Source organism: Ursus maritimus, unplaced genomic scaffold (genome assembly GCF_017311325.1).
Source record: "Ursus maritimus isolate PB19 unplaced genomic scaffold, ASM1731132v1 scaffold_8, whole genome shotgun sequence".
Lineage (NCBI taxonomy): Eukaryota > Metazoa > Chordata > Mammalia > Carnivora > Ursidae > Ursus > Ursus maritimus.
In genome coordinates, this window is record NW_024426996.1 from 41,835,497 (window position 1) to 41,860,406 (window position 24,910).

The following is a 24,910-nucleotide window of genomic DNA, read 5'->3' on the forward strand; positions in this document are numbered from 1 at the left end:
CTGGGATGTGCGCCCCACACCCGGCGTCCCAGCCCTCACTTCCAGGGCCGGCGTGTCTCTGTCCTTTGTGTTTCTAATGCCGCCAGCCGCCAGCCGCCCCGCGCGCGCTCCCGGATCTCCCGGTCTCAGTCTGGATCCAGTGAGCGCACCGGGATTCCGGTGTTCCGCGAGATGCCTGGTGGCGCGCGCACCCGGCTCACGGTCTCAGTCTGCTGTTTTGCGGGTGCCGTCCGCGAGCCCCGCCCGCTCCCCCGTGCAAGTGGCTACCGCTTCCCGGCGCCCGAACGCGGCGGCTCCCTCCCCCTTCCGTTTATCTTCCGATATCTGTGCACAGTTTCATGGCTCCCCGCTTCGTACCTCAATACTCAGCGCTGGAGATGTTCATTTGTAGAGATCCAGATGCGTCTTCCTGCGTCTCAGGCTGGTTCCGTGGTTGTTTAGGCTGGTCTGGTACCTATCCAGCTCGACTCGGAGGACCGGCTGAAAATGGTGTCTCCTACTCCTCCGCCATCTTCAACATCACTCTGCCTTTAACCTTTGACTGACTTTGCAGTGAAGTTCCCAGATGTGATGTCACATCCAATACTGTCTCCCTCCTTGGAGACCATGAACTTCTTATTCCTAGAAGGTTCTTCGTCCCCTACCAGTCCTCCTAGTGACTCCTCCCGGGCAAGTAAGGGGTCCATGGGGTCGTAGGGGATAGCAGTGCTAGGCATCTCAGATTGAGCAGAGGCTCTGCGCCAGGCACTGTGCTTTGTGATTTACTTCTGTTACTAGATCTTGAGAACAACCTTACGAAGTGAAAGCTATTGTTGTCTGGCCTCAAATGGAAGGTAAGGTATTTTCCCCCAAATCCACCCTCAGAAAAGAGGGTGTCTTTTTATGTTTGGGTCCTTACAAAGACTGACCCTTCGTGGGGATTACCGTATTTTAAACCACAAGGTAGTTTAAGTATTCGTCCCAGTATGAAAATGGGAGCCTGAGTGGTGATTAATATTCAGACATTTGTGGTATTTTGTCCATTTTACAGGTGAGGAAACTGAGACTCAGAAAAGTTAATTTAAGTTGCCCAAGGCCACACAGCTCGTAAGTGCTATAGCCAGTTCCCAGGTGTATAATTTTACTCCCATAACCTCATTATTATTTTTTTAAAAGATTTATTTATTTGACAGAGACAGCCAGTGAGAGGGAATACAGGCAGGGGGAGTGGGAGAGGAAGAAGCAGGCTCCCAGTGGAGGAGCCTGATGTGGGGCTCGATCCCAGGACTCTGGAATCATGCCCTGAGCCGAAGGCAGACGCTTAAGGACTGAGCCTCCCAGGTGCCCCTCCGTAACCTCATTTTTTTAAAAGATTTTACTTATTTATTTGACAGAGACAGACAGCCAGCAAGAGAGAACACAAGCAGGGGGAGTGGGAGAGGAAGAAGCAGGCTCCCAGCGGAGGAGCTTGATGTGGGGCTCAATCCCGGAACGCCGGGATCACGCCCTGAGCCGAAGGCAGACGCTCAACAACTGCACCACCCAGGCGCCCCCCCATAACCTCATTATTAACCCTGCTTAGATTCTTTCAGATTTAGAAAGTTTTCAGCCTGGAGTCTCACTGATCTTTTCCTTCTTCTTGTTGAGGTTTCATTCTCAGAGAAGAGAGTATCGGAAAATGGTTATACATCCAATCTGGAGTCATGCTTTTATGGATAGTACTGAGAGGGTCTAGTTGGCCTTCTAAGCCAATGTGTATAGGATTCCCTCTCATTCATCTGTGCCAGTTGATCTCCCTGCCTCCCTTTGCCATTGATGGGAGGTTCATTGTCCCAAGTCCATCCCTTACCTTGGCCTAGGCTGTTTGAGGAGCTCTTATTCTCAGCTGAAATTGTCTTTCCTGGAGTTTTCATTCTGACAGAAGGAGATTCAAAAGTACCTGGATTTGTCTCTTACTATCTTCCCTTCCCTCAACTCCCCCTTCCATCTCTCCCCCTCCCCTCTCCTCCCCTTGCCAGAAATTTTTTTTTTATTTTAGACTATTTTTAGATGTATAGAAAAGTTGTCAAGATAGTACAGAAAGTTCTGTATATCTCTCACCTTATTGTGAAAATCTTACAGTACTGTAGTGTATTTGGCAAAACTAAGAAGCCAACATTGGTGCATTACTATTAACTATGAACTTCACACTTTATTCTGATTTCACTAGTCTCCCCCACCCCGCCCCCCTGCTCTTTCTCTGTTCCAGGATCCCATCACATTTTGTCATTAGTCTCATCTGGTGTGTGATAGATTTTTAGTCTTTCCTTGTTTTTCATAACTTGACAGTTTGGAGGAGTACTATCTAGGCATTTTGTAGAATGTTCCTTAATTAGGATTTATCTGTTGTTTTTGTTGTGTGGTTATGGGTTTGGGAGAAAAATACCGCAAAAGTGAAGTGCCATTCTCATCACATCATATTAGGGACACATGATGTCATTTGACTTATCACCGGTGATGTTAACCTTGATCTTCTAAGGTAAAGTTCTCCTCCCTCCTCTTCCCATACACAATTTTTTAGAAGCAAGTCATTTAGAAGCAAGAAGTGGGGGGATTCAGCTCTCTCTACCAAATAACATAAGTTATTTGGAATTCTTCTGAAAGGAACATTTATCTCTTATTTATTTATTTATTTATTTATTTATTTATTTATTTATGCGATCACTTATTAAGGTGAGTATGGAGTGAAGAACATTTTTTTGTGCTTGGGGTTATAATCTATTACTACTTTATTTTCTTACCCAAATTGTTTCAGCTTTGGCCCCTGGGAGGCCTTCCAGTTGTCTCCTGTGTCTTTTTGACATGCCCCATCCGTTTGTTTTTTAAGGACTTCCTTACTTTCCGGCACAACCTTGGCATAAATATGGCTTAAGAACTGAGCCATCTTTTAGTTGGATCATGTCATTTTAGAGATGAAGATATCCTGAGAAGTTTATTGGGATCCTACGAGGTTAAGGAGCTACTAAGTGGTACAGTCAGGTTTGGAATCTGGGTGTTTGAAATGGAGTCTTTTTATTTCCACTATATCTCATGCCTCTTTAAGACTAATCAGTATTCTTCACTTTGTATTCAACTCAGTAATTAGCTTTTGGGAATGCTTTAAGCAGATTAGGATGTAATGTTATAAATTGATGTGCACAGGTATTACCAGCTAACAGAAGTCCGCTGGAGTATTACTAACGAGGGAGTTTGTTCTCCAGCAATATATCTTAGATCAACAACTTGAAAATGACGCTCTCATGGCCAGATGTTAGTGGGTGGATCTTTCTAAATGATTATGGTGATTATTCTACCTTGTTTTACTTTTTGTATCTTTTAAAAATTCCTTTTGCTCTGGGAAGAGAATCATAGGGCTCCTATAGGCTATATCAAGTATAGATACTTGATGCATATACCTGCTTTTTAGAAATGGGATATAAAGCAATGAAGGAATCTGCTTAACGTCACCCAAAATGTTGGTGGTGGGTAAAAAGGAGAAATGAATGCTGTAGTGCCCACAGCCCCACTTCTAACAGGCCAGCCACAGAGCTCCTTTATTTTAAATTGCTCTTGGCAGCTTGTAAAGCAGAGAACACTTGAATGTTTGTCTCCAGAGACTCCTGAGGCTATAGGACAGTCCTAGGATGGCTTCAAATGTTTCAGCCATTTCCTTTGAGAAGTGGCTATGTTTACACTGGGTAAATCATGTCTTGTCACCATATAACAGTAAAATCTACCTGTTCTTTTCCATCCGTACCTATTCATTCCCAAGACTTATCATTTTGTTTTTGTTTAGTGTGTTGTGAACATCCAAGATTTTTAGTGGAAATAAATGGTAACAGCTGTTTTTCATGTACCAAATAATATAATTGTGAACCTTAACCTTGAGATGATATGTCCAAATTTCTCCAGGTGTGGAAATGACTTGACTAGAAAAGTTCGTTTTGGGGTAGTCATCCCAATACAGAATCACATCCAGCTGCTTGCCATCAACTTCATTCAAAGAGAGAACATTTCTATAGGCCATTTATTTAATTCCAAAACTCCCTTCTTAACCTGGCCTTTCCTCTTTAAAATAGTGTATTTTCATACACATAAACATACATTTACCCTGAAGTTGCATCTTCCTTCTTTCCTGCTTTGTCCTTCTCCATAGTCCTCACCATCATGTAGTATACTATATATTTTACTTATTTTGCTTCTTAATTGTCTGTTTCACCCAACTAGAATGTAAACTCTATGAGAGCAAGGGATTCGTTTCGTTCACCGCTGTATCCCTAGACCCAGCATAATACCTGGAACATAGTAGATACTCAATGAACCCTTCTGAATGAATGACATGAAAGTTGCAAGTTGTGATCATTTGGCCCCTGATTTTAATATACATACAAATAGCTGAATTTTATTTTATGGGATTATTTTATAATATAAGTGAAATAAAACATATTATTTAAGCTGGGGATTTATCTATTCACCAGAAATCTCATAATTTGTACGAGACGTGGTATAGTTACTTAGAAGTTAGGTGGTTACTCCAGAAATGCAATGCTGTTATCACATGCAAGGAATTTTGAAATTCTCTGCTAAATGTCACTCTTGAAATTAGTGGAAGAGCTAAAAGGAAAAAAATGTTTTGTTTTAAAGTGAATTACCTTCAGATTCACCCAAAGATATCTTGAACCCTAAGTGACATTGTCCAGTTTGATACCTCATTCTACTCACCAAGTTTAGCAGAAAATGACTGTTCATTGTTATAAAAAAAATCCTATGATTCCCAGGGTGCTTGGGTGGCTCAGTCAGTTAAGCAGCTGCCTTCAGCTCAGGTCATGATCTCAGGGTCCTGAGATCGAGCCCCACATTGTTCTCCCTGCTCAGTGGGGAGCCTGCTTCTCCCTCTCCCTCTGCTGCTCCTCCTGCTTGTGCTCACTCTCTCTCTCTCTGTATGTAAAATAAATAAATATAATCTTTAAAAGTAAAATATTAACCAAAAGAATACAAAAACACTAATGTGAAAGGATATATGCACCCCTATGTTTACTGCAGCATTATTTACAATAGCTAAATTATGGAAGCAGCCCAAATGTCCATTGATAAATGAATAAAGAAGTGGTATGCATATACAAGGGAATATTACGCAACCATAAAAAAAATCAAATCTTGCCATTTGAAACAACACGGATGGACCTAGAGAGTATAATGCTAAGTGAAATAAGTCAGTCGGAGAAAGACAAATACCATATGATTTCACTCGTATGTGGAATTTAAGAAACAAAACAAATGAACAAAGAAAGAAAAGAGATAAAACAAAACACAGACACTTTACTAGAGAACAAACAGATGGTCACCAGAGGGCTGGTGGGTTGGGGGATGGCTGAAATAGGTGAAGGGGATTAAGAGTACATTTACCATGATGAGCACTGAGTAATGTATAGAATTGTTGAATCTCACTATATTGTACACCTGAAACTAATATAACACTGTATGTGAACTATATTGGAATTGAAATTTTAAAAATTTAAAAAATAAATGAAAATAAAAATAAACTTTGCTTTTGGAATTAAAAAAATCTATTCTGACTAATATTTGCTAATATAGAGAATATTAAAAAGAATATACTATAACATTCGAGGTAACTCCTCTGAAAGAATGTCAGCATTCATTTAGGATATATAGATGCTGACATGTTTTTTCATATCGCTTTACAAATACATTTTTTAATTTAAAACTTCTGGTATCTGAAGTACTTAATGCTTGTAAAACTAGTGGACTCTTACTTGTATATGCGATATATAAGGTCGTATAAAAGGGCCTGCAACTTCACTAGCTATGCTATAAACTAGATCATACCAATCGACCTAATGCCAAATTTCTTGCAGCGTTCTCTCCAGGACAAGAAACAGACAAACAAGAAGCAATCTAGTCAGTGAGCATCACAAACTTGTTGCAGCCATCTTTGGACTGATGCAGTGCCGTAATTACGTCCGTGTGTAAGAATGACATCTTTTCTTATTACCACCTTTTATTTCAGAGCATTGGGGAGTCGACAATGTCTGTTGTGTTAAATCAGCTGCTGCCCATGATTAAGCCTTTGAACCAGAGGACCAACGATGACTACAGCCCTGAAGAGCTGTTGATTCTCCTGATATATATTTACTCTGTCAGTGGAGAGTTCACGGTGGACAAAGACCTGGGGGAAGCTGAAGAAAAAGTGAAGAAAGCATTGGCTCAGGTCTTTTGTGAAGAGTCCGAATTGTCTCCTTTGCTACAAAAAATCACAGGTGAGTGTTTAATAAAAAAATAGAGGCATAAACATCACTGATACAGAGAAGGGTTTAAAAATAAAGGCAGTTTAGGAGGAGGATGAAACTGTCTTCATTGGAGTTGTTTGGAATTTTATGAGGCCTGATGAATACCAGCCAGCCTTTAGGATTAGAGGTTTGCATTGCAGTGTTTTTGTTCCAGCTGTAGTGAAATTGTCTTCTGATTGCCCGTCAGAACTCCTATTTTAGAGCCTTGTTAAAATAGCAAAATTTTCACAGGGTGTAATATCTTTAAGAAAAAATAACATGTGCAGCCTATTCAAAGGGTTTCTGTTGACATATTTTCTTTGAGATTGTCATTTCAAACTTAAAGCACACACACACACACACGTTTCCCTCAGATGTTATGCAACGTCGTAAGATTGAAACTTGTAATTTTCAAGAGTACTTTTATACTTTTTGCTTCTCATATTTCATTTTGAATCTGAATTAATTGGTAGTATCCAAAATAATATCCAAACATCCCAGTAAAGAAGGCTATGCTGATTCGGGAAAAAGATATAGTTAAGTATCATACGCTCTAACCATTTTTACTTTTAGAAAGAACTGTGACATAACTCATAGAGACATTCATTTGTGTTTTTCTTATCAAATTCACTATTTTGTCTATTTTGTACAAAGCTTATTTCCATTAGTATGAATGGAGCCTGGGTCTGTTTAAGAGTGGAAATTGTTAAAGCTACGCACAAAACTTAAATAGTCTAAAAACATACCTCGTTTCCCTTCACTCATGAAAAAAACATACCTAGTTTCCCGCACACTCGTGTGTGTGTGTGTGTGTGTGTGTGTATGCATATGTAGGCATGTGTAGACCTCTCCGTTCAGAAGGGCTCCACTGAGGCACGTTATGTATTTCCCAACTCCTCCTCCTGTCACCCGTCGCGCCTCACTGAGGGGAGCGTCCAGACCGCTCCGAAAGAGGCCGTGTAGCTGTCCACCGAAGTGCCCCATGCATGTTGCTGGCCTTCGTGCCCACAGCTGACCTTTTCTATGTCTGGTTATGGAAAATGAAACCCTGACAAGATGGAAACCGAATGAAGTTTCCACAAAAATGAAACATTTCCTTGCCAACTTAAAATCTACTTAAGGGAAACTTGTGGAATTTGCTGGGATTTCATTAAGTTGCAGCTCTATATGCGACTACATGTGTTTGTTTGGCTATAAATGAATATTGACTTAGAAAGGTTTAATATGATTTATACAGTGCTTCGAACAGTAATTTGATTCAAAGTAAATTTGAATGCCAGAAGAATTTAATTGGAAGTTATTCTTAAAATGCATAATTTCAGAAACAGACAACAAAGATGGTTTGTTTTAACTGAGGTTCTTTGGAAGGCTTTTCTGTAACATTAGTATGTTGCTGTATTATTTTGGGAATTGAAGTCATGCTGGAAGAGCATTCGTTTAATACCCGCCCAAGGTGTTTATTGACCCAGCATTTCACTCTTTATTACTTTCTCTCTTTATGATTGCTGAAGATATTGCATTCTCGTGTTTTTTCTCTTGCTTTTAAATGTGATTTCACATTTAAAAACACTTTTGTATATTCATCTTTATATCAGGAAATTAATAAGTTTAGCAAATGAAGCTTAAAAATAAGAATTTGTGGAAATTTTGGTATTTTAAAAAATTTTAGAGACATCTTATTTTGTAATACGAAGTATTCATTCCTACCTAGACTAACTTTGGATGTACAGTGTAAACAGGGCGGGTAAGATGTGCTACTTAAATTTGCCATTAGTGAACTTACCAGTGGAATACATATGCATTGCTCCACCTCTATGGACTCCGAAAGGACTTTATTTCTGAAGATAGACTTTTACTTGGCCATAGACTTACCCCTATTAAGTACGTTGGAGAGTCAAATGTTCTGAGACGTAGGATTTATGTTTACAATTAGGTGCTGAGGCAACCGTTTACATCTCAGGAAAAAAAGCACTAGGATGGTGTTGGGGTAGCAGTGACCCAATCTCGTAGAACAAGGTGGGATATCCCATTATATAGTGAAAGAATTGAATTGCCTTCCAAATCGCCTTCCAAATGCTTGGCCAGTCGTGGCACTAGGTTGGCCTGGCTTTTCCGGGAACTCGCACACAGTGTTAACGTTGATGTTATCCCAGCTTGTAGTCTTGGCTTACTTGTTCCTGGGTGGCAGGATTTCTTTTATGTCTTGTGCACATTTTGGGGTTGGTGAAATTTGGTTTGAAGCTATTATTGAAAGCAAGCAATTAATCAGTAGATTTCCACTTTTTATATTATAATTTTACTAATCTTAACATTGTTAGAATCAAGAAAACAATACTTTTTCTGTACTGAATACTCAAGCATGTGATCATCACCCAAAAGTGAAAGGATCAGAATTTGAACCCAGGTGTTCTGGATCTGGAGCCCAGGTCTTTAAACAAGAGATTCTACACCTGCTACAAGCTCACTTCCATAACCATTGCATTTATGATAGTTTGTAACTCACGCTTGCTTACACTTACTGTTTTATGCCATGTGTGCTTAGCCATTCCATCACGTTCTTATTTTACAGTGAATTAATATCTGGTTAATATTGTAGATATCACCTGTTCTTTTTACTCCGTCTATAATATACTTACAGGTGCTTCCTCATGCCCTCCTGTTTTTGTGCATGTATTCTCTTTGTTTCTGCGTTGCTATTAAGAAATTAAAATATTATTTCTAGTCATTGAAATCTGTTGGTTGTCTAGCTTTCTAAAATAGGAGTAGCAAACTTAAATTCTTTTTATTTCAATGATATCTCTTGACAATAATTGCCCTGTGTTTAAAATTCATATTTCCTCTTTATTTGTTGAATATGTAATTTACTTTTGGCCATTTCTTTCATTTCTCCTTATTCTTCCCTTTTTTGGAAAGCACAATAAAAAATTGTAATTGGCAAAACATACCAAAACTTAAGCTTGGTCAATGGCAGCATACTATTTTCCTTTTGATAGCTACTTTTAGGGAGAATGGTGGGCAAAAACTCTTTTCTACTCACACAAAATAACAAGGACTGGCTCCCTGGGTGTCAGGGATAGGAGCTGTAAAAAGAAAATTGGTACCGCCTGAAAATGTCATTTTCTGTGCTTTCTCAGCCTTGCTAAGTTCAAAGAGATTATCAGTTTCCGTGTATGTTAGTGTTTGCCTGGCAGTCACAAGAGAAAACAAAGGAAAACTATTTGAACTTTCTTCAGAGAATGAAGTCAAAGTTCGAATTTTAAAGATCTGTGTAAACTTGGAATGTCATCATAGAGGGAGGTGTATCAGATAAAGCATAGAGCTTAGATGTAGAAATCCTTTATTCAAAAGTCCTGGCTCTGTCATTTCCTAGCGATGTGTGTTAGTCACCGAATCGTCCATCTTTGAACCTTGATAATAAATGTAAGTGCTGTATTGATGACCACTCAATGATTTTACTAAAAATAAAATGATGTGATATGTGTGAGCTAATTTCCAGTCATGTACAATGTAAATAAGTAATCTTCTCCCATGGGTGTTGTTATTTCGATAGCTTCTAGCTATCATGTAGGGCAGTACTTCCCAACCTTAATCACATTGTGACACACACAGACACACACGAGTATGCTTGCATAGTGTACTCAGGTAAGTGAACAGAACTTTTTGGTCACGGGCAACCAGCCCTGGGCCTTTGACCTGTCCAAGCCCTTCTTACCTAACCTGTGAACTGAAGTGAAGCAGCTTGACGCACATGTAACCTAACCTATTAGGAGCAAATCAGTACTCCAAGGGTATGTTGGTCAGAAGGTTCTGGAACCAGAAAAAAAGGAAAACAGAACTTGTGTATAGTTTTTGACACCCAAAACTATTTCGGAAAAATTTCTTTTTGGTGAACAACTTTTATGTTACTTATTGATTTATGTCCCTGGGTTTTTATAGTATCTTTAAAGGAAAGGTCAATAAGGGCTAGATCTCTTGAGTTTAGTGTAAAGCTAGGGAATGAGTGATTCAAAGTATTTTTTAAAAAAGCAAAACTATAGTTCAAGATAGAGGCATGATAATACCATGGAAACGGTGTTTATATTTATTATACTCTTACTCTTCTTCCTGTTGGTAATTTGGGATTATCACGTATTATATCATTAATAAGGATTACACCTGGGTATGTGTAGTGGGAGATTTACCAGATTAGCTTAACAAATAGGGATTTATTTTTTCTCAGCAGGAATTTCAGAGATAGGCAACAGAAGTCATGTTCTTTCTGGTTCCTTCCTTCCTTCCTTCCTTCCTTCCTTCCTTCCTTCCTTCCTTCTTTCCTTCTTTCCTTTCTTTCTGGTTTTGTTTTCATGGTCACGAGGTGATCACTCCTCCTTGACTTATTATGTCCATGCTTTAGCTGATAAAGGAAGAAGATTGGAAGTAAGAGACATGTATTAACAGAGGCTGCCCTTTTTCATATTAGGAACACAATAACATTTCTCCTGTCCTACGTGTATCGTTGGCTAGAACTGGGTTTCATGACCACCTCTGGCTCCTAGAGTATTTTTCTGGGCATCTCTTTGTCATGACCAAAGTCAGAGTTCTGTTACAAGAAAGGAGGTGAGAATGGACAGTAAGTAAAGAACTTGTATTTGCTGCAGTTATCATTTTAGGCTTCCCTGATAGGAAAAATTGTAAGGGAAGATAATATACTGTGAGGTGGAGTGATGCCCAAGGTACTTTAATCCTTGGTACAGTTATAATATTGAAGTTTCTTTTACAGTATATACTGGAATAATGTGCTATTGTGTGCTAGTATCACTGGACTTACATCATGAATATTTTAACCCTATCAGTGTTTGTTGAATATGTCTACATACCTGGCATTATTCCAAGCACTTGAAGCACCAAATCCCTGGGGGCAGTGGTGGTGGAATGTAAAGGCTCTCAGAACAGGATTAGGAGTCGTGTGTCTAGGTTTTAGTTCTGACTCTGGATCTTAGTAGTGGTGCCAATCATTTAACTTCATTTACTCTCAGTTTCCTCATAAATCAAGTGGAGATAGTAATGATAGTACCAGACTCATGAGATAAACTAGTCAAAGTGCTTGGTGTGGACCCTGGTGCATGTGCTGTCAGTGTGTGCTCTTCACATCGTTATCATTATTTTTATCATCATTGTTATTTTGTTGCCATCATCATTATCGTCATCAGGCACTGGCTCTCCTCAAAGAGCTTACAGTCATTTTAGATATCAGACGAACACACAAGACACTGCAGAACAACATGTTATCCCATATATAATTAAACACCCAAAATCTGTGAATTTGGATGCTCTGATGACTTGGTTTTAAATGACATCTATGAACAAAGAACTTCAAGCTACCGTGTTGGGGTTTGACCAGATAGAATCCTGTATAGAAAAGGATTGGGAAAATAACAGGTAATAGCATCATTATAGTATCTGGTAATTCTGATTAATACTATAGTGTTTAAAGCACTTTTATACCCAGTATCTCCTTCGATCTGAAACAAATATATAAGTTTGAGCCAATAAGCTTACATGTCAAAAAATATACCCTAAACACTTGAGCCCAAATGAAATAATATCTATGGTGCTGAGTTCCGTTTGAGATAATTTATTCACAAAATCAACTGCTAATGTTTCAAATATGGTTTGTGACAAAGAGTCTAAAATTGTATCTAAATTTAAAAATAGTAGAGTTGCGGTTGTCACTATGTTACCATTTTTCCATGGTGATTCCCTTCTTAATAAATCTTTTTAGGCAAAACCCAGGCACACTTTTGGTAGGTCCCATCGTTGCCAGGGTTTTTATAAGTGTAAAGACTCATCTGACATGAATTATTATGTTTTACAGATAGAAAGGTTCTTAACAATTATCCAATGTATTCATTTTGCAATTGAGAAAATCAAGATCCTGAAAGGTTGACTGACTTGCCTCAAATCACCAACCAACAGCTTGGTCAAGGATGGGACATGGATGGGACCACATCTCCTAATTTCCAGTGTAGAATTCTTTTTACCTGATTAGAGATTCCCAGCTTTTGGCCTATGTATCCCTAGAAAAAAAAAAAAATTGGACATAGAGCAAAAGGTTCATGGATCCATGTGTGCTTTATGCATTATCCATAAACTAAGTATTACTCTTCACATATAAATATGCAAGTATTTGTGGATATCATGATTTATAAAATATAAATTCATTTAAAGAGATTACTGGGGTTATAGAGTTTTTTCCCTTGTATCTTTCAATTAAGAGATACCAAAAGCATGATTATATGGTATCCTCATACTTTAAATATGTTTGAAACTATGTGTTACAATAGGAGTCTCAAACTCAAATGTTTACAGGGGCCAGCAAGTAATATAAATAAGTAAAATGGGTTAAGTTTTAGAAAAACAATATTGAAAATGTGATGACAATTAGCAAAGGATATTCAGTCTTTTTTTTTGTTTGTTTTTAGATTCTTTTAATTTATTTCAGAAAGAGTGAGCGAAAGAGAAAGAGCATGAATGGGGGGGGAAGGGCAGAGGGAGAGGGAGAGGGAGAAGCAGGCTCCCTGATAAACAGGGAGCCTGATGCAGGACTCGATCCCAGAACCCTGGAATCATGACCTGAACCAAAGGCAGATGCTCAACAGACTGAGCCACCCAGACGCGCAAGGATATTCAGTCTTAATAGAGAGAGTGATAGGGAATGGCAGGGACTGTGTCAAACTGGGGATCCTCTGATTGTTACCAGGAGAGCGTGAATCTGATACTCTAATCTCTCAAGAAACCAGGAATATTATTTTTTAATGAAATATGAAGAGTGAATATTGTAGAAGGAATGTTGCTTAAGTTCTTCTCATGTGAAGATGTATTTTTTTTGCTAGATGTGTAGTTGTGCTTCCTTTGCCACAGAATTCCCAGTACTTTTACATAAAATAATGGCAGGATTCCTGTTACTCTAACTGGAATAATCAGAACTGCACATTGATTTGGATAAAATGCATAAATTGTCTTCATGATGGACCATGATTTTTTAAATCATCTTCAGCTTCATTAAAGTTTCATTTTATGGGATCTTGTTTCCTAAGGTTTTTTTCTCTCCATCCCTTCTCATTTGTCCAATGCCCTTTTTAAGGTCGATCACATATAACAAATGAGGAAAGGCAGGTCCAGTTTGGAAAGCACTGTTCTTAAGGACACTGGGAAGATAGTGAGTTCTCGAGTAGTTCCCTTGCATTCCCTAGAGGAAACCTAATAGAGGAGAGTCTCTTCATCAACTCTGAATGAGGAAGCAGTTCGTTTTTCAGTGGGTTGTGGAAGGTACCTCATGGTACTTTCGGGTCTACTTTCCAAACGAAAAGCATTTTTGTGCCCTTATCCATAGTGAAACAAAGCCACATTCTATAGCCAACAGTAGAAATCTAGTTGCAATGATTTATGACAGCTTTCCTCTTTTGAAAAGCTCAGGTAAACATAGACTATATAAAATTATTATTGCTATTCGCGTCTGCCACTTTATTATAAAAACTTTCGTCTCTGTTACCACAAGGCATGGATGTTTTATTATGTTAGTAGAGATATGTCTTTCAAACAAAGCATTTTTCATAGTTGGCCAAGTGCTTTTCCCATCCTTGTAGAAAGTTAGTCTTCTTAGTAAAATATGAAATACTTCCAAACAGAAAACTGTAAAAGATGAGGAACCAATAAGAAGTTCTCCTCTTATGCTTCCTTTACTGTAGCACCTCTGCATTCTTTCCTCATCTCACAGGTTTGCCTCAGTAATTAATCAAATTTCAGACTGTGCATTTCTGCAGATTATTGCTCCTGAGGGCACTATTCCAATTGAAAAACAGTTTTCAAAATTTCAAAACTCTTTCCCTTGAGAAGTTGTTCCTTAAATCTTAAGTATCCCTCCTGGTTTGGCAATGACAAGGCTGTTGCTGTGGCAACTGGAAGAGTGATCCTAAAAACTCATTACCAACCTTCATGTTACCCACACTTGAATGAAAACTGTAGCTCATTACAGTAGGTGACAGTGTACAAAACCATGATTATGGAATCCACCCACTCAGCTGGAAAAGTTCAGGAAGTAGGGTAAAATTTATTTTAGAAAGGATTCTACCTTATTTCTTGGTTCTAATTTATGGATTTTCAGTTATTGTGGCATTCCAATATTGGACTTTTCATTAAGGAATACACCTTCCTTTCTAATGTTTCAGATTTTTTGTTTCAGGGCTGCCAGAAAAAAACAAAATGAAAAACAATTTTAAGACTGTTGTTTCCCATTATGGTTTGCAACACAGTTTGGTATAATAAGGTCTATTTTTCCTCTTGATTTCTAAGATTTCTGCTGGAAACTCTGATGAAGAACATATGTCTGCCCTAAATCTCTCCCATGAGAAATGTTGGAACTGTTACATTTAGTTTTACTGTCCAACATATTAAAATAGTTAACCACAGCACTTATTACAAAAAAGCTATATCAAGTGAAGTTTAAAATGTTTATTTCATATTTAAAATATATCACAAGCTGTGTAGAAAGATATTTAGATCTGTCTATTAAGGTAGCTAACTAGTTAAGCATTTTGCTAGCATATTAAGGGATCACTACAAATTACTTTCTCAAGTACTTAATTTTTCCATGTCACATCATAAAAACAATCATTCTTAACTAAGACACTGAAACAGATATTCTTGCATTGGTATTTATGTATGCACAAATGTGTAAGACATACTGTCCATATCACTAATTTTTGTCTGCACATGATGTCAATAATAATGATTGTTAATGTTATGGATGGATATTAATTATTGCTGATTCTTATTGCACATTACATGTGGTATAAATTTCTCAATCATGAGAAGGAAAAATGGAGTACATGGAATACAAGAATAGTTTTCTTGAACATGTAGCTATGAATGAAATAGGAGAGATGGGGTGCTGTGGTTGAAAAGGGTGCAGCTGTGGGGGAGAGGGTGCTAATTTTTACTCCTAAATATGCTCATATCATAAAGCTAGTATGAGGGTTAAAAGACAAAAATAGTAAAACTAAGTATGATCATAATGATTAATTAAGGGATACTCAAGATAAAAAGATTTAAATGTGACATCAAAAACATAAAATGGAGGCAGGGAGAGTAAAAATGTTTAGAATAGGATCGAACTTAAGTTGATATCAACTTAAAATAGACTGCTAAAGATATGAGCTGTTATATGTAAGCCTCATGGTAACTGCAGAGCAAAACCTATAGTAAATACATAGAAGATGAAGTGAAAGGAATATAAACATACCTCTAAAGAAAGTCACCAAACAACAAAGGAATACACCAAGAGAAGATGAAAGGAACAAAGAGGAGCTACAAAAATAGCCAACAAACAATGAACAAAATGGCAATAAGTAATACCTGTCAATACGTACTTTAAATGTAAATGGACTAAATTCTCCAATTAAAAGACATGGGAAACAAACTGAAGGTTTCAGAGTGGGAGATTGGGATAGGCCGGTGATGGGTATTAAGGAGGGCACGTATTGCATGGTGCACTGGGTGTTATACACAAGTAATGAATCATGGAACAGTACATCAAAACTTGGGATGTATTGTATGGTGACTAACAACATAACATAATAAAAAATTATTATTAAAAATAATAAAAAATAAAAATAAAAAGTCAATATAATTTACTGTATTAACTAACTAAAGAATAAAAATAATATGATCAATTAAAAAAAAAAGACATGGAGTGGCTGAATGGATTTTTAAAAAAAGTGACCCATCTATATGCTGCCTATAAGACACTCACTTTAGATGTAAGGAAATACACAGACTGGACATGAAGAGATGGAAAAAGATACTCCATGCAAATGGGAACCAAAAGAAAGCTAGAGTAACTGCATTTATATCAAACAAAATAGACTTTAGAATAAACTTTAAAGACAAAAAAAAATGGACTTACATAATGATAAATAGGTCAATCCAACAAGAGGATGTAATATTTGTAAATATTTATGCACCTGATATAGATGCACCTAAATATATAAAGCAAATATTAACAGACCTAAATAGGCAGAAGTAGACAGCAAGACAGTAGTAGGGAATTTTAATACGGTACTTACATCAACAGATTATCCAGACAGAAATTCAATAATATCAGCATTAAGGGACACTTTAGAAAAGATGGATTTAACATATATATACAGAACGTTCCATCCTAAAGCAACAGATACACATTCTTCTCAAGTGCTTATGGAACACTTTTCAGGGTAGATCACATGTTAAGCCACAAAACAAGTTTTAATAAATTTAAAAGGATCAAATCATATCAAGCATCTTTTCCAATCACAATGGTATGAAACAACATATGAAATCAATTATAAGAAGAAAACTAAAAAAAAATAATAAATATGTAGAGATTAAACAACATGCAACCAACAACCAGTGAGTCAATGAATCAAGGGAGAAATTAAAAAAAAAAAAAACCAAAGGAGAAAGAAAATAATAGAAACAAATGAAAATAATATAACATATCAGAATTTATGGGCTATAGCAAAAACAGTTCTAAGGGGCAAATTCATTATGATATATGCTTCAAGAAATAAGAAAAGTCTCAAACAACCAAGTTTCACACCTCAAGGAACTAGAAAAAGAAGAACAAATGAAGTCCAAAGTTAGTAGAACAAGGGAAATTATAAAGATTAGGGTGAAAATAAATAGAGATTAAAAAGGCATTAGAGAAGAGCTGGTTCTTTGAAAAGATAAACATATTTGACAAGCCTTTACCTAAACTCACCGAGAAAAAGAAAGAGAGGACTCAAATAAAATAAGAAATGATAAAGAAGATGTTACAACTGATACTATAGAAATAGAAAGGATTATGAGACCACTATGAACAACTATATGCCAAAAAAATTTCAGAACCTAGAAGAAATAGATGAATTCCTAGAAACATACACTTTATCAAGACTGAATCATGATGAAATAGAAAATTGGGACAGACCAATTACTAGGAGGAGATTGAATCAGTAATCAAAAACCTCCCCCAAAAACAAGAGTCTAGGACCAGACAGCTTCACTGTTGAATTCTACCAAACATTGAGAATTAATACTAATCCTTCTCAAACTCTTCCAAAAAAAAAAAATATATATATATATATATATAGAAGAGGAAGGAACTCTTCAAAACTCATTTTCAAGGTAAGCATTGCCCTGATACCAAAAGCAGACAAGGACACCACAAGAAAAAAAAAATTAAAGGCCAATATCCCTGATAAACTTAGATGTAAAAATTCTCAACGGAATGTTAGCAAACTGAATTCACAATACATTAAAAGGATCGCACATCATTATCAGGTGAATTTATTCCAGGAATGCAAGGATGGCTCAACATCCACAAGTAGTCAAGGTGATATACCACATTAACAAAATGAAGGATAAAAATTGTTACCATCATCTCAATAGATGCAGAAAAAGTATTTGACATAATTCAACTCCCATTTATGATAAAAATTCTCAACGGAGGGGGTGGAGAAGGAATGTACCTCAACATAATAAAGGCCATATATGACAAGTCTGCAGCTAACATTATACTTAATAGTGAAAAGCTGAAAGCTTTCCTTTAAGATCAAGAACAAGACAAGGATGCCTGCTCTCACCACTTTCATTATACATAATATTGGAAGTCCTAGCCAGAACAATTAGGCAAAAAACAAACAAACAAACAAACAAAAAACAAAAAGAAAGAAAAGAAAGAAAAAAGGAATCCAAACTAGAAATGAAGAAGTAAAGCTGTCACTATTTGCAAGTAATGTATTATATATGGAAAATCCTAAAAGACTCCATCAAAAAACTGTTAGAACTAATAAATTAAACAAAGTTGCAGGGTACCAAATCAAGACACAAACAACCAATGTTATGTTTCTATACACTAAAAACACTGTATCAGAAAGAGAACTTAAGAAAATAATCCCATTTACAATTGCATCAAAAAGAATAAAATATGTAGGAATAAATTTAACTAAGGAGGTGAAAGATTTGTATATTGAAAACTATAAGACATTAATGAAAGATCGAAGAAGACACAAATAAATGGAAAGATATTCATGCTCATTGCTTGGAAGAATCAATATTGTTAATATGTCCATACTACCCCCAAACAATTTATAAATTCAGGGTAACCCCTAATAGAATTCCAAAGGCACTTTTCAAAGAAATAGAATAAATAACCCTAAAATTTGTACAGAAACACAATAAAACCAGAATAGCGAAAGCAATCTAGAGAAAAAACAAAGCTATATATATCATGCTTTATTATTTCAAACTATATTACAAGCTCTAGTAATTAAAACAGTATGGTATTGGCATAAAAACAGACACATAGGTCAATGGAATAGAATAGAGAGCCCAGAAATAGACCTATGCATATATAGTCAATTCATTTACAACAGAGGAACCAAGAATATACACTGAGTAAAGGACAGCCTCTTTAATAAATGGTATTGGGAAAACTGAACTGCCACATGCAAAAGAATGAAACTTGACCACTGTCATACACCATACACAAAAATTAACTCAAAATAGATTAAAAATTTGAATTTTAGACCTGAAACCATAAAACTCCTAGAGGAAAACATAGGCAGAGGACTCTTGACATAAATGTTGGTGATGATTTTTTTAATCTGACACCAAATGCAACAAAAGCAAAAATAAATAAGTAGGACTACGTCATACTGAAAAGCTTCTTCACAGCAAAGGAAATCATCAACAAAATGAAAAGATGATTTATTGAATGGGAGAAAATATTTCAAATCAAGTATATGAAAAGGGCTAATAGATATATATAGAACTTATACACCTCAGTACCAAAAAAAAAAAAAAATCACATTAAACAATGGGCAGACCAGATGTCCATCAACAGATGAATAGAAAAAGAAGATGTGGTATATATATACAATGGAATATTACTCAGCCATCAAAAAATTGAAATCTTACCTTTTGCAACAATGTGGATGGAACAAGAGGGTATTATGCTAAGTGAAATAAGTCAATTAGAGAAAGACAATTATCATATGATTTCACTCCTTTGTGGAATTTAAAAAACAAAACAGAGGATCAAAGGGAAGGGAGGAAAAAATAAAATAAGATGAAATCAGAGAGGGAGACAAACCATAAGAGACTCTTAACCTAGGAAACAAACTGAGGGTTGTTGGAGGGGAGTTGGGTGGGGGGATGGGGTAGCTGGGTGATAGGCATTAAGGAGGGCATATAATGTAATGAGCACTGGGTGTTATATACAACTAATGAGTAACTGAACTCTACCTCTTAAACTAATGATACACTATATGTTAAATCATTGAATTTAAATAAAATATTTTTTTAAAGATTTTATTTATTTATTCGACAGAGATAGAGACAGCCAGCGAGAGAGGGAACACAGCAGGGGGAGTGGGAGAGGAAGAAGCAGGCTCATAGCGGAGGAGCCTGATGTGGGGCTCGATCCCAGAACGTCGGGATCACGCCTTGAGCCGAAGGCAGACGCTCAACCGCTGTGCCACCCAGGCGCCCCTAAATAAAATATTTTTTTAAAGGGCAATAAGGGCAGAATATCTGAATAGACATTTTTCCAAAGAAAACATGCAGATGGCCAGTAGGTTCTTGAAATAATGTTCAATGTCATTTATCATCGGGGCAATGCAAATCAAAACCACAATGAGATACCATCTCACACATTTTGGGATGGCTATCATCAAAAAGACAAGAAATAAAAAGAAAGGGAATAAGAGAATTTCTATGCCTTGCTGGTGGTAGGTAATGGTGTAGCCACTATGGAAAACAGTATGGAGGTTCCTCAAAAAATTGAAAATAGAACTATAGTATGAACAGCAATTCCACTTTTGGGTATTTACCCAAAGAAAATGAAAACACTGACTCGAAAAGGTGTATGTACCCCTGTGGTCATTGCAGCATTATTCAAAATCATGAGGATTTAGAAGCAACTTAAGTGTTCATTGGCAGATGAATGAATAAAGAAATTGTGTGTGTGTATAATGGAATATTATTCAGCTATAAAGGTATGAAATCTTGTCATTTGTGACAACGTGGATGGACATTATGGGCATTATGCTAAGTGCAAGAAGTCAGACAGAGAAAGACATACCATATGATCTCTCTTACATATGGAACCTAAATAAACAAACACACAATAAAACAAGCTTATAGATATAGAGATTGACGGTTGCCAGAGGTGAAGGTTAAGAGGTAGGAGAAATGGGTGAAGGGGGTCAAAAGGTAAAAAATGAAAAAAAGAAGAAAAATAGCTTAGCAGGGAGGGAGCCTAATTTTTACTCCTAAATATGTTCATAGGTACGTAACCCAAAAGTAAGTCACTTATCTTGCTTTGAACTCAGGATCCTCATCATAAAATGAGAGCCTTATTAGGTGAATCTAAGGTCTCTTCTTTCTCCATCATTCTATGGTTCTAGCTTTATATGCTTTTTATTTTTATGTGAATCAGTATACTCCCTTCCCTACTTCTTAATCAGCTTCTCCTCAATACATTCTGTCTTTTTCAGGATACCATTATCATCTCAGGAGGGAAACAGTGGAGTCACTGACTCAACTTCACCCCATATAGCAGTTGGCTACTCCCTGCAGCCCATCTCTATTGTCTTTGAGATGCTGTTTACATCTCTGCAAAGATGCTCCCTTACTCCAGGCCCATATTGGCCATGGCCCTCTCTCCTTGTCTCCCCACCCATTCATCACACCAACTGATGCCAGGCTAATATTCTTAAATTTAATTTTATATCTTAATACCTTTACTTTATAGTTTTTCTTCCGCTATTACAGTCAGACTTTCTCATTGTATTAAATTTGGAAATGGAAAGAACAGTGTAGAGGCCACATATAATTTTCATTTCATTGAGTACTGATGAAAAACAGATTTTGCCATTTGTATTTACTCTTCTGTGAATTGCCTGTTCATTGTCTTTTCCTTTTTTCCTACTGTATTATTCATTTTATTCTTAACGATTTAAAAATTAGAGCATTTGGAATATTAAGGTTATTAACACTTAGTCATATGTTTTGCTTCTTTTTGTGAATTGCCTGTTCATGGTCTTTTCCTTTTTTTCTACTGTATTATTCATTTTATTCTTAATGATTTAAAAATTAGAGCATTTGGATTATTAAGGTTATTAACACTTAGTCATATGTTTTGCTAATATGTTTTCTGAGTTAGTATTTGCCTTTCATATTGGCTTATCCGGGAAGCCCAGAGATAGAACTATATTTAGGAGAGTTGGGGTAGGGGCTCCAACAGTGTGATCAGGACTCTTTGCATCTTCTAAGCTTTTCTTCCTTTAAAGTATCGGCCTCATTTTTTCAAATTATAACTGCCTCTGTGGACTTCTCCTCCCTCCCAGCCATTTCTGGCTTATGTCACTCCAGAATAGCAACCCAGGAAAAAGAGAGAGAGAGAGAGAGAGAGAGAGAGAGAGCGCTTTTCTGATCAATCCTAGGAAACAAAGTTGACTGACTTTCGACCACTGTTGCCAGCAGAATGGGGTTTCCTCTGGCCGTGCTGAGTCATGTGGTCATAACTGTGTTGGGAAGCAGGAGGGAGGGAGGCAGGGGCAGGGATCTGGAGAAATGGACAGTAGACTGTGATTGACAGTCCATCATTAGCTCTTAGAATGGGCTTTGGAGTGACTCCACAAAGGAAGGGATACTAGCATACAGTCCTGACATACTGATATATGCATCTTGAGAACATTCACTAATAAGCCAGTTTTTCATCTTTATGATTAGACAAATACAATTATCTTGTCTCCCATCTCTTGAGTTTGATATTTTACCTGTAAGTGGACCAATATGTCATTGACACCTGAATAATGGCTTTGAGAGTAAGAATTTGTATACCTAAAAATAATTGTCCAGAATTTTCACTAGTGCCTTAGAAAACAGTATCAGAGCAACTGTCAACTAAAGTAATTCTTAGAACTAAAGCTGCTTTCACCATGTGATTGCCCCTCAAAACTCAAGTAGCAGTAATTGTGCCTGTCATGCATCGCTGTGTAATTACTTATAATTCTTAGAATATGAACTTTAGAAGGGTAGGGATTGTCATTTGGATGAATCGCAAAGCTCCATTCATGTTATATGTTCTTAAAATATCTATAATTGGATTTTTTTCTGATTACAGAAATCATTTGTTCATAGAGTACTTTAAGAAATACAGAATAAAATTAAAAATTACCCATAAACCCACTACCCAGAGAAAACTACTATTAGTATCTCGACATGTATTTGATGTTCTACTGCTAAGTAGAAATTCAGATCCCACATATGCTTCACAAGTAAAGGTATCAGGTAGGATTTTGTTTTAAACCTTTTGGACAGTTTCTCTATTCAGGTCACAGTGCCTAGAATAAGGAAGGTGCAGGTGTATTGTCAACATAACGTTTGTAAAACTAACATTGGAAAGGAAGTTGTTGGGAATATGAGTGCTGAATCCCTGCCCCAAGTCCTAGGAAACAATGTCCCTCAAAAGTAAAATTACCTCTAATCACAATATAAAGGAAGACCCTGTAAGCCCAAAAGGTGGTTCTTAAGAACCTTGGGTAAAAATAAAAACATTTAGGTACAAGCAGTTCAGCCTAAAATTGCAGCAGAAGAAAATTAAAAAGGGACACAACCGGCTGTGGGCTTTGACTTGTATTAGTTTATTATGTGAGAATAAAAGATTAATATTTTAAAAACCAGAGGGAGAACATATGTGTACAACCATGGTGATAGTGGTTTGTATTTTGAAATTTAGGCTTAAATGTAACCAGGAATGTAATTCCCGTAGAAGCCTGACTTTCTGCCTTCATGTGTTGCCTGTTTATTCTGTCTTTAGCACCTGCACTGAATTGGTCCCAAAAGGAATGGTAATTTTCACTGAAGTGTTTATAAAATGAAACCCCCTTCTCCTTTTTTTCCTTTCATTTTAAACACGAGACATATGCCTGCACCTCTTCGTCAGGCTCTTGACTTGTTGCCAACCCAACAGAGAGCCATCTGGAACAGGAAACTGATACGACACAGTGCTCATTAACAATTTACATTTTCTAACATGCAAATGGTTTGGGGTTTTAATTTTAGAAGCTGTGGTTTTGTCCAAACGATACTCTAATATAATTGGGCTCTTTATTTCCTTATTTTTGTTGTGGTAGTGAAGAAAAACAGTTAAATCTGGCTTGTTCTTTTCATACCGTATTGTAGGATTTGGGGTTTCTTCACTATACAGAACACCAGTTTGCAAAGAATTCAATCTTTGGCCAAGAAAGGTTTCTTCAGAGTTAAGATGTGGTTGGATACTTTCTAACTGGGAATGCAGACCCTTTCTGTCAAAATATAGAAACAATGCATGAAGTAAACAATAACACTTTAGTTATAGTTCACAGTAGTTTGGACATTTCTTTGATGTACGAGAAGTGAAACATATGTTTTCATCTATTTAAAAAGCTTACAATGCTTTCTTAGAGTGCTTAGGATTTTGTTCCCAGAAACAGATTTCAAGGCACGAATTGATTCTGTAATTGTATCTTTATTATTAAACTTTAATCTTCTACTTACCATCCCCCTGCTTCCTTCCTCCCTCCTAATCTCACACTTGTAGGAGAGAAATCAGAAAACTGGTCACCTTGGGAGTCTGTACACTATATTCCTGATTATTTCACATTGTTCTCCTTGAGAATGCAGAGCCCAGACAAAATGACATCATCTAAGGTGAGGATTGCCTTTTATTTTATTAAAGGATATGTAATGGCTTTTGACATTCGAGAGATGTTAGCATTTCAGAGCAGCAGCCCTTCCAGATATTAGAATGCAAGTGTTGAAGCCGTTATATATCAGGGCAGCTATCTACAGAGTTTAGAATAGAACAAAAGCCACCAGGGCATATTTGTTGGAACTTTTTGGTAGGGTATGTGCAAATTAACATCAAAATATCAAATCCCTATTACTTCCTTACTGATATAATCTTTGCAGTTTTTTCTTGAGCTAATTTATGCCTACATTTATTTTAAATTCAGATTCAACATGAAAAATCAGTGATAAAAATCTGGGAATATTTGTGTGTGTATGTGTGTTTTGATTTTTTTTTTTTAAGGACATGGCTCTTGTTTTGTGATTTGGCACTGACAAAGTCAGTATTTTGCTTAAAATAATAGAATAGCGAAAAATGGACATGATCAGGCTGAAAAAATCTGGGTCATTACTCTCCAGGGTAGGGAGGAGCTAGAAACGATTGCCATATAGTGTGTTACACCCACGATGTTCTCTGTGTCTGGACCAAAGCGACACGCCCTCTGCACTGGGCTTTCCAGAGCGATAGAATGTCATTTTTCTGTGATCACCTTCTCACCCTGGAGGCTGTTTTATTCTTTTGTACCCTTTGTTCCAGCCACAGGCTTTTCAGTTCCTTAAATGCATTACAATCCCTCTAGATTTGAGGTCCTTGCAAGAGCAGTTCTCTCCAACTGACTCCCCACTCCAAGCCCAGTTACCCCCTTTGGAGCTTGGTTCAGCCTGAAGGCCCAGGGTCAGCCTCCTCTGACTCCCCATACTACTAGCCCAGCGCTCCTCACCGCTGTCTGTGT

At 37.0% G+C, this 24,910-nt stretch overlaps 1 protein-coding gene across 1 annotated transcript in view; it reads left to right on the forward strand.

Annotated features, from left to right (window-relative positions):
* SCFD2 (sec1 family domain containing 2) overlaps window positions 1–24,910 on the forward strand; it is a 431,339-nt gene that overhangs the window by 186,582 nt on the left and 219,847 nt on the right. The window contains exon 5 of the mRNA XM_008701475.2: window positions 6,026–6,275. Coding sequence (XP_008699697.2) covers window positions 6,026–6,275 — 250 coding nt within the window. The remainder of the gene's footprint in view (window positions 1–6,025; window positions 6,276–24,910) is intronic.